General features: G+C 44.8%; 1 protein-coding gene across 3 annotated transcripts in view; it reads left to right on the top strand.

The window, feature by feature from the left end:
- The window catches only part of GET1 (guided entry of tail-anchored proteins factor 1), a 33,582-nt gene extending 23,363 nt beyond the window's left edge, over positions 1-10,219 (top strand). The window contains exons 4-5 of one of the 3 annotated variants that reach the window (XM_029214760.1): positions 6,153-6,267; positions 8,035-10,219. In XM_029214760.1, the coding sequence (XP_029070593.1) occupies positions 6,153-6,267; positions 8,035-8,108 (189 nt within the window). In that variant the 3' untranslated portion in view covers positions 8,109-10,219. Of the gene's footprint in view, positions 1-6,152; positions 7,510-8,034 lie in introns of those variants that run through there. The other 2 variants (XM_029214758.1, XM_029214759.1) reach the window with 2 other exon arrangements.
- Positions 10,220-10,855: the final 636 nt, after the last annotated feature.

The following is a 10,855-nucleotide window of genomic DNA, read 5'->3' as shown; positions in this document are numbered from 1 at the left end:
TTTGTTAATATGGTTTATCACATTGATAGATTTGCGTATATTGAAGAATCCTTGCATTCCTGGAATAAACCCCACTTGATCATGGTGTATGATCCTTTTAATGTGCTGTTGGATTCTGTTTGCTAGTATTTTGTTGAGGATTTTTGCATCTATGTTCATCAGTGATATTGGCCTGTAGTTTTCTTTCTTTGTGACATCCTTGTCTGGTTTTGGTATCAAGGTGATGGTGGCCTCGTAGAATGAACTTGGGAGTGTTCCTCCCTCTGCTATATTTTGGAAGAGTTTGAGAAGGATAGGTGTTAGCTCTTCTCTAAACGTTTGATAGAATTCACCTGTGAAGCCATCTGGTCCTGGGTTTTTGTTTGTTGGAAGATTTTTAATCACAGTTTCAATTTCAGTGCTTGTGATTGGTCTGTTCATATTTTCTATTTCTTCCTGGTTCAGTCTCGGAAGGTTGTGCTTTTCTAAGCATTTGTCCATTTCTTCCATGTTGTCCATTTTATTGGCATATAGTTGCTTGTAGTACTCTCTCATGGTCCTTTGTATTTCTGCAGTGTCAGTTGTTACTTCTTCTTTTTCATTTCTTATTCTGTTGGTTTGAGTCTTCTCCCTTTTTTTCTTGATGAGTCTGGCTAGTGGTTTATCTATTTTGTTTATCTTCTCAAAGAACCAGCTTTTAGTTTTATTGATCTTTGCTATCGTTTCCTTCATTTCTTTTTCATTTATTTCTGATCTGATTTTTATGATTTCTTTCCTTCTGCTAGCTTTGGGGTTTTTTTGTTCTTCTTTCTCTAATTGCTTGAGGTGCAAGGTTAGGTTGTTTATTCGAGATGTTTCCTGCTTCTTAAGGTGGGCTTGTATTGCTATAAACTTCCCCCTTAGAACTGCTTTTGCTGCATCCCATAGGTTTTGGGTCGTTGTGTCTCCATTATCATTTGTTTCTAGGTATTTTTTTATTTCCTCTTTGATTTCTTCAGTGATCACTTCATTATTAAGTAGTGTATTGTTTAGCCTCCATGTGTTTGTATTTTTTACAGATCTTTTCCTGTAATTGATATCTAGTCTCATGGCGTTGTGGTCAGAAAAGATACTTGATACAATTTCAATTTTCTTAAATTTACCAAGGCTTGATTTGTGACCCAAGATATGATCTATCCTGGAGAATGTTCCATGAGCACTTGAGAAAAATGTGTATTCTGTTGTTTTTGGATGGAGTGTCCTATAAATATCAATTAAGTCTATCTTGTTTAATGTATCATTTAAAGCTTGTGTTTCCTTATTTATTTTCATTTTGGATGATCTGTCCATGGGTGAAAGTGGGGTGTTAAAGTCCCCTACTATGAATGTGTTACTGTCGATCTCCCCTTTTATGGCTGTTAGTATTTGCCTTATGTATTGAGGTGCTCCTATGTTGGGTGCATAAATATTTACAATTGTTATATCTTCTTCTTGGATCGATCCCTTGATCATTATGTAGTGTCCTTCTTTGTCTCTTGTAATAGTCCTTATTTTAAAGTCTATTTTGTCTGATATAAGAATTGCTACCCCAGCTTTCTTTTGGTTTCCATTTGCATGGAATATCTTTTTCCATCCCCTTATTTTCAGTCTGTATGTGTCTCTAGGTCTGAAGTGGGTCTCTTGTAGACAGCATATATAAGGGTCTTGTTTTTGTATCCATTCAGCCAATCTGTGTCTTTTGGTGGGAGCATTTAGTCCATTTACATTTAAGGTAATTATCGATATGTATGTTCCTATTCCCATTTTCTATATTGTTTTGGGTTCGTTATTATAGGTCTTTTCCTTCTCTTGTGTTCCTTGTCTAGAGAAGTTCCTTTAGCATTTGTTGTAAAGCTGGTTTGGTGGTGCTGAACTCTCTCAGCTTTTGCTTGTCTGTAAAGGTTTTAATTTCTCCATCAAATCTGAATGAGATCCTTGCTGGGTAGAGTAGTCTTGGTTGCAGGTTTTTCTCCTTCATCACTTTCAGTATGTCCTGCCACTCCCTTCTGGCTTGTAGGGTTTCTGCTGAGAGATCAGCTGTTAACCTTATGGGGATTCCCTTGTGTGTTATTTGTTGTTTTTCCCTTGCTGCTTTTAATATGCTTTCTTTGTATTTAATTTTTGACAGTTTGATTAATATGTGTCTTGGCGTATTTCTCCTTGTATTTATCCTGTATGGGACTCTCTGTGCTTCCTGGACTTGATTAACTATTTCCTTTCCCATATTAGGGAAGTTTTCAACTATAATCTCTTCAAATATTTTCTCAGTCCCTTTCTTTTTCTCTTCTTCTTCTGGAACCCCTATAATTCGAATGTTGGTGCGTTTAATGTTGTCCCAGAGATCTCTGAGACTGTCCTCAGTTCTTTTCATTCTTTTTTCTTTATTCTGCTCTGCAGTAGTTATTTCCACTATTTTATCTTCCAGGTCACTTATCCGTTCTTCTGCCTCAGTTATTCTGCTATTGATCCCATCTAGAGTACTTTTAATTTCATTTATTGCATTGTTCATCATTGCTTGTTTCATCTTTATTTCTTCTAGGTCCTTGTTAATTGTTTCTTGCATTTTGTCCATTCTACTTCCAAGATTTCGGATCATCCTTACTATCATTATTCTGAATTCTTTTTCAGGTAGACTGCCTATTTCCTCTTCATTTGTTAGGTCTGGTGCATTTTTATCTTGCTCCTTCATCTGCTGTGTGTTTTTCTGTCTTCTCATTTTGCTTATCTTACTGTGTTTGGGGTCTCCTTTTTGCAGGCTGCACGTTCGTAGTTCCCGTTGTTTCTGATGTCTGTCTCCAGTGGCTAAGGTTGTTTCAGTGGGTTGTGTAGGCTTCCTGGTGGAGGGGACTAGTGCCTGTGTTGTGGTGGATGAGGCTGGATCTTGTCTCTCTAGTGGGCAGGTTCACGTCTGGTGGTGTGTTTTGGGGTGTCTGTGGCCTTATTATGATTTTAGGCAGCCTCTCTGCTAATGGGTGGGGTTGTGTTCCTGTTTTGCTAGTTGTTTGGCATAGGTTGTCTAGCACTGTGGCTTGCTGGTCGTTGAGTGAAGCTGGGTGCTGGTGTTAAGATGGAGGTCTCTGGGAGATTTCCGCCGTTTAATATTATGTGGAGCTGGGAGGTCTCTTGTTGACCAGTGTCCTGAAGTTGGCTCTCCTACCTCAGAGGCAGAGCCCTGACTCCTGGCTGGAGCACCAAGAGCCTTTCATCCACACGGCTCAGAATAAAAGGGAGAAAAAGTAGAGAGAATTAGTAGAAGTATGAGGAAAGAAAGAAGGAAAGGAGGAAAGGAAGGAAGGAAGAAAGAAGCAAAGAAGGAAAGAAAGGAGGGAGGGAGGGAGGGAGGAAGGAAGGAAGGAAGGAGGGAAAGAAGGAAAAAAGACAAAGAAAGAAGATACAGTAAAAATAAAATAAAGTATAATATAGTTATTGAATTAAAAAATATTTAGAAAAAAAAAAAAGGGACGGATAGAACCTTAGGACAAATGTTGGAAGCAAAGCTATACAGAGAAAATCTTACACAGAAGCATACACATACACCTTCACAAAAAGAGGTAAAGGGGGAAAAAATCATAAATCTTGCTCTCAGAGACCACCTCCTCAATTTGGGGTGATTCGTTGTCTAAAGGAGGGAAGGAAGGAAGGAAAGAAAGAAAGAAAGAACGAAGGTAAAGTATAATAAAGTTATTACAATTAAAATTAATTATTGAGAAAAAAATTTTTTTTTAAAAACCATGGACGGATAGAGCCCTAGGACAAATGGTGGAAGCAAGAGTATACAGACAAGATCTCACACAGAAGCATACACATACACATTCACAAAAAGAGGAAAAGGGAAAAAAATCATAGATCTCGCTCCTAAATTCCACCTCTTCAATTTGGGATCATTCCTTGTCTATTCAGGTATTCCATAGATGCAGGGTATATCAAGTTGATTGTGGAGCTTTAATCCGCTGCTTCTGAGGCTGCTGGGAGAGATTTCCCTTTCTCTTCTTTGTTCTCACAGCTCACAGGAGCTCAGCTTTGGATTTGGCCCTGCCTCTGCGTGTAGGTCGCTGGAGGGCGTCTGTTTTTTGCTCAGACAGGACAGGGTTAAAGGAGCCGCTGATTCGGGGGCTCTGGCTCACTCAGGCCGGGGGTGGGGGGCGGAAGGAGGGGCACTGCGTGCGGGGCGGGCCTGCGGCGTCAGAGGCGGTGTGACGTTGCGGCAGAGGCCGGCGTGACGTTGCACCAGCCTGAGGCCCGCCGTGCGTTCCCCCGGGGAAGTTGTCCCTGGTTCCCGGGAACCTGGCAGTGGCGGGCTGCACAGGCTCCGCGGAAGAGGGGTGTGGAGAGTGACCTGTGCTCGCACACAGGCCCCTTGGTGGCGGCAGCAGCAGCCTTAGCGTCTCCCGCCCGTCTCTGGGGTCCGCGCTTTCAGCCGCGGCTCGCGCCCGTCTCTGGGGTTCGCGCTTTTAGCCGCGGCTCGCGCCCGTCTCTGGAGTTCCTTTAAGAAGCGCTCTTAAACCCCTCTCCTCGCGCACCAGGAAACAAAGAGGGAAGAAAAAGTCTCTTGCCTCTTCGGCAGGTGCAGGCTTTTCCCCGAACTCCCTCCCGGCTAGTCGTGGTGCACTAACCCCTTCAGGCTATGTTCAAGCCGCCAACCCCAGTCCTCTCCCTGCGCTCTGTCTAAAACCGAAACCCGAGCCTCAGCTCGCAGCCCCGCCCGCCCCGGCGGGTGAGCAGACAAGCCTCTCGGGCTGGTGAGTGCCGGTCGGCACCGATCCTCTGTGCGGGAATCTCCCCGCTTTGCCCTCCGCACCCGTCGCTGTGCACTACTCCGCGGTCCCGAAGCTCCCCACTCCGCCTCCCGCAGTCTCCGCCCGCGGAGGGGCTTCCTAGTGTGTGGAAACTTTTCCTCCTTCACAGCTCCCTCCCACTGGTGCAGGTGCCGTCCTTATTCTTTTGTCTCTGTTTTTTCTTTTTTTCTTTTGCCCTACCCAGGTACGTGGGGAGTTTCTTGCCTTTTGGGAGGTCTGAGGTCTTCTGCCAGCCTTCAGTAGGTGTTCTGTAGGAGTCGTTCCACGTGTAGATGTATTTCTGGTGTATCCGTGGGGAGGAAGGCGATTTCCGCGTCTTACTCTAACGCCATCTTCAAGGTCCCCCCTAGCCTTTGTCTTTTAGAGTTGTTAAATGTTGGGATTTTTTAGCAGATGCGCTTCTCTGGAGTTCTTTCATTTTGCCTTTGTTTCAGTGCAGTGTTGGGAGCCCGGGGGTGTATGAAGTGAGAGAGCTTATTTAGACATTGTATTTTTTAAGGTGGTCAGTGACTGTGGCCGTTGCTTGTCACCTGCTGTGCAGACATGTAGGTGATGTGTAGATGTCTGCTCTCAGGCAGGGAACACGTCATTCTCACGTCAGTCCAAGACCTTTGATTCCCAACTTTCTTACCTGGGGGATGTTTACTTGTTCCGTTTGCTGCTGCTTCCTTCAGCCGAGGGTGTGGAAGTGCCGCTTGCACACTTAGTGGCTGCTGTAAACGGTCTCCGAGTTTCAGTCCTATGTGTGATCTTTCCTGGGGGAAAAGATTTGCGCCCAGCTCCCCAAAGCCCAGGTGGTTTGGGTTTGTTTGAGGACATTGATCCTGAAGCGTTGTCACTTTGGTGCGAGAGCGGTTTCACAGGGAGAGGAGTTGAGCAAGCCGCGCTCTGAGGTCCGATCGCTCGAGTGGCACGTTCAAGACCACGAAGGGGATGGAAGACAGCTGCCCGAGCGCTGCTGGGAAAGGAGGAGAGGGCAGGCAGCGCTTCTAGTCCCGCCACTTAACCTCGCAGAGGGCTCACCTCTGCACTTGGGTGTGTGGCTGAGAGCGGTAGCTAGTTTTTCAAGGATCTGAGAGGCGTGAGATTACTTTTGTCACTGATAAGGTGTAGTTAGCGTAAGCTGGCTGCTTAGAGGAGGTGCTCAGTGAGGAAAGAACACTACGCTGGGGGAGACCTTGGTTACTCTATCAGCTAATTTGATAGTGTGTATATGCTGGCTGTGAGGACTGGATGGGTAGGGTTTGAGGTCACCGATTTGGAGAGTTTCCTTGGTTTATTTCCATGTTTCCTCGTCTTCCGTGGTGATCGGTTGTGTGCCTGGCGGGATGTTTCCACTCACCAGCCGTGTCTTTGCAGGCTGCCCTGATGGTCACACTCATCTGGACGTACTACTCTGTCCCTGTGGCCGTGGTGCCGAGTAGGTGGATAACCCCACTAGACCGCCTGGTAGCATTTCCCACTGGAGTGGCAGGTACGTGGGCGCTGGCAGACGCGGTGGGAGAGCGTGGCCAGGTTGACCTAGGGGCGTGTGGCGGGAGGTTCGGTCAGCTGAGCTCAGCCTGACGCCCACAGTGAGAGCTCTGCGTCTTCGCCTCACACAGGGCTTGCAGCAAAGGAGCTGACGTCTAGAGAACTTATGTGTCCAGTGTCACCGAAATGTGAAGTAGCAGGGCTACAGTTCAACCCAAGCCTGCCTCCGTGATCCAAGCCCAATACCTGGGGTCTGATACCCCGTTTATTGAAACATCACCTCTGGTTCCCAAATTCTGTGACTCCTTTTCAATTCACGCTATGCTTAGCCCCTCTTAGCATTGCCTGCTATTGGCCATTCTTTGACTTCTGAAAGAATTTCTTTTGGGTGTTAAAATTAGTACGTCATTGTAGAATGATTAGAAATATAAGAAAAAACTTTTAAAAAGACTCTGTAGCTGTGGAGAACCGCTCTTAACATTGTAGTATATTTTTTCCAGTCTTCTATTTATTTTTGTATGGTTAAGGTTATCTGGCACATACAATTTTTTACCCCTCTTATTATGTAAGCCTTTTTCCACATCAGTAAATTTCTTCAGAGTAGAGACGGACGTGCTGCTGGCTGTGCTGAGAGGGCAGCTTAATAAATTTCTTTATTAAGGAATTTTGAATAGCTGTTCTTCATTTGGATGTGTCATAATTTACTAATTTCCCTGTTAAAGGATATTTATTTAAGTCCCCAGTTTTTGCTGTAGAGATGATGCTGCAGTACACATCCTGGTCAGCCAGTCTTTGGTTGTGATTTGTGATCATGCTGGAGGTGAATTGCTAAGTCAAAGGGATGACCGTGTCAAAGATTTCCAATTTAGCCAGGCCCCTTCCTTCCCCTCCCCCTCCCTCTTCCCGGACCCAGCCAGGATTGTTGTAGCTGGTGGCTCTCAGTGTTGCTGAGCCGAGGAGCCAGAGGCCACCCTTCCGGGCATCTTGTGGCCTCTCTTCCTGTCTCTCAGCATCAGTGGGGCAAGAAAGGTATGGGTAAACATTCCTTCGTGCTTGTAATGCTTTGGTGGGAAGGGAAAAACAGATCATCTGACAGGGTGGTCTTACAGTCTATTAATATCATAAATAATGATGCACATCCCTCTGGCAGGAAAGATAAATTCAAATCATTGTTTGTTGTTTTGAGTAGTTCCTGCTTAGTAAAAAAGGCAGCTCTGTGAATCAGTAGAAAGTCTGTGGGCTTCCCTGGGGGCGCAGTGGTTAAGAATCTGCCTGCCAATGCAGGGGACACGGGTTCGAGCCCTGGTCTGGGAGGATCCCACATGCCACGGAGCAGCTAAGCCCGTGCGCCACAACTACTAGCCTGCGCTCTAGAGCCTGAGAGCCACAACTACTGAGCCCACGCTCTAGAGCCTGAGAGCCACAACTACTGAAGCCCGCGTGCCACAACTACTGAAGCCCATGCGCACCTAGAGCCCGTGCTCCGCAACAAGAGAAGCCACCGCAATGAGAAGCCCGCGCGCAGCAACCAAAGAGTAGCCCCCGCTCGCCACAACTAGAGAAAGCCTGCGTGCAGCAGCGAAGACCCAGAGCAGCCCCCGCCCAAAAAAGTGATCAATTTGAACCCAGGAAACACAAACTTGATGTTAGCCCAACACTACTCAGAAAGGACTGAAGTGCTCTATTTCCTAGAAGTCAAAGGTAGCAGAGGCAGGAAGTGTGGGCGGAACTCCTGGCATGCTCTCATGTTGAATTTCTTTATTTTTAGGTGGTGTTGGAATTACCTGTTGGATTTTAGTCTGTAACAAAGTTGTGGCCATTGTGCTTCACCCTTTCAGCTGAAAAAGAAGATGAATTTGGCTACAGCACTTTCAAAAACGAATTTTCACTGAGGAGATTACAAATCTGATTTATACTGTTTTATTGTTTTTTGTTTTGTTTATTTTTGTTTGCTTGTTTGTTTAAAAAAGGAAACACAAGCCACAGGTTAGTTGTTGTTGTTGAACGTGTTTGTTCTTGGACTTCATGTTGAGATTCTTAGAAGAATCACAGTTTTGTACATTTGTTGTGAGTCGTGGAGGCCAGTCTCGTGTGTACCAGCCAGCATGGCACCAGACTTGTGATAAGAAGTGTGTGACATTATGGGCTACATGTTGTTACTTGTGATTTGCACTCTCGGCGTATTTTAAAGGTCACATTGCCAACTGGAAAGTCAAACTTTTCTAATAACTTAAGTACTTTAAAGACTTTGTGCTATTTTTAATCCAGATTAGAAAGTAACTTAATTTTAATACTACTACTAGAATTTGAAAATTTGTTTTTTAATCTCATGCTGTACTACCGGGAGAATAACACTAATTGACATTGCTTGTGCTTTTTCCTTCCTAAAATGTCATTTGTTGGGCAAGCCTTTGGATGGTATTATCCACTTATTTGAAGCTGTTAACTTTTCATTACTGTGTTTTATAAATGTATTCATGAGCCCATAATGCATTGTTTTGTGTTTGAACTGTGTGTTTTATATTTAATGTATTTCTAATGAAGGGTATTTTTAAAGCATTTAATATTTATGCTCTGTAGAATGGAACAAACTTAAAAAACAAACTGGGAAGCCTGATTAAGTTAATTTCAACGGCTACATGTTTGCCCCGTCAAGTATAATTCTGCTCAGTATTTTTAAAAACACTTTTTTCTAATTACAATCTTGCAAGTGCTTGTGTGACTTCCTTCCTTATGGCCACTTACTTGCTATGACCGATCGGTTGCAGAGGGCCTGAAACGATCACTAAGTGGGCCACAGCCCTGTGAAGCGAACTTCTAGCACGAGTGTTTAAAAGATCACTTTTGGATCCTTGTGTTCCCTGACGGTGTGATAGTAAGTTCGTTATTACTTCTGGTAATCGAGCTGCGTAGAGACGGAGCACTGTGCTGCTTTAGTTGGTGGTCACAGAGTGGGCTTTGGGTTCCCCTCATCACTCAGACTCACCCGGCCCCAGGCTGTTGCAGCTCTGGGAGAGGATGCAGAACTGGGAATACAGCTGTATTTACCGCAAACACCAGTGTCCAGCATCCAGTCACCTCACAGGTACGTTTTAGCCACAGAGGATGAGCAGATGACCTGCCGAGGACATGATAGCAGCAGAAGGAAGCTTCGGGGTCTTGGGCCCCTTCGAGGCCGCAGGCCCTACGTGATTCGTGAGCTGTGGCGTGAATGGCAGGTCACACAGTCAACAGTCGGGTGGCCAGGTACGCGCACTGTGGACCATGCTGGGATCACTAATTGGTGAAAGTCTCCCTGACAAGACCCGTATTTATCTCCTAAGGATATGTTCTTGCAATTAATACTGCAAGATTTTTGACAGATTTTATTGAGGCTAGAGGAAAAGATTTATAATTCACAGCTGTTCACTCTTTCCACATACATTAATAGTTTGTGAAGATGAAATAAGGGGAATTTAAATGTCCGTCACATTTCACATTCTTGTGGTTTTTGAAAAATGGTGTGTGTTTTTATTATTTATTTATTTATTTATTTTTGGCTGTGCAGTGGCTTGTGGGGGATCTTAGGTCCCTGACCAGGGATCAAACCTGTGCCCTCTGCAGTGGGAAATCCCTGGTGTTTGTTTTTAAATAGGTAGTAAACGTGGCACTGAATTCAAAAGATACAGAAAGGGATTTGATGGAAGTACATCTTCTGACCTTCTACTGTCGTGTCACCCATTTTTCCACTATTACTAGTTTCTTTATGATTCTTCCCATGGTATTCCATACATTTATGAATATCGATGTACGTGCTTTTAAAATAGCTTTTAAAAAGTAATACCTAGGGCTTCCCTGGTGGCGCAGTGGTTGAGAGTCCGCCTGCTGCGGAGTGGCTGGGCCCGTGAGCCATGGCCGTGGAGCCTGTGCGTCTGGAGCCTGTGCTCTGCAACGGGAGAGGCCACAGCAGTGAGAGGCCCGCGTACCAAAAAAAAAAAAAAAAAGTAATACCTAAAAAAAAACTTTGCTTTTTTTTTTTTTTAAATCCTACCTGGAAAGTACAGAAAAGGAGTGAGGAAGCAAAGTCTCCTGTGATTCCACAGAAGTGGGACGACTGGTGTTAACATTTGTGCTTTTCGCTCTTTTCTAAAATTGTATGGATACCTGTAGGTTTTGTGTTTCTATTTAAAATTACTGGGTATAGTTTATAGATTCATGTGAGAATAGACATATGTTTGATTTAAAATACATCTAAAGTGGGCTTCCCTGGTGGTGCAGTGGTTGAGAATCTGCCTGCCAGTGCAGGGGACACGGATCCGATCCCTGGTCTGGAAGATCCCACATGCCGCGGAGCAACTAAGCCCGTGTGCCACACCTACTGAGCCTGCGCTCTAGAGCCCGCGAGCCACAACTACTGAGCCCACGTGCCTAGAGTCTATGCTCCGCAACAAGAGAAGCCACCGCAATGAGAAGCCCACGCACCACAGCAAAGAGTAGACCCCGCTCACCGCAACTAGAGAAAGCCCGCGCGCAGCAACGAAGACCCAATGCAGCCAAAAATAAAATAAAATAAATATATATTAAAAAAATACATCTAAAGCTCTCATCAT

This window comes from Monodon monoceros, unplaced genomic scaffold (assembly GCF_005190385.1).
Source record: "Monodon monoceros isolate NGI ecotype Baffin Bay Population unplaced genomic scaffold, NGI_Narwhal_1 Super_Scaffold_11, whole genome shotgun sequence".
Classification (NCBI taxonomy): Eukaryota; Metazoa; Chordata; class Mammalia; order Artiodactyla; family Monodontidae; genus Monodon; species Monodon monoceros.
This window is presented reverse-complemented; position numbering and strand designations above follow the sequence as displayed.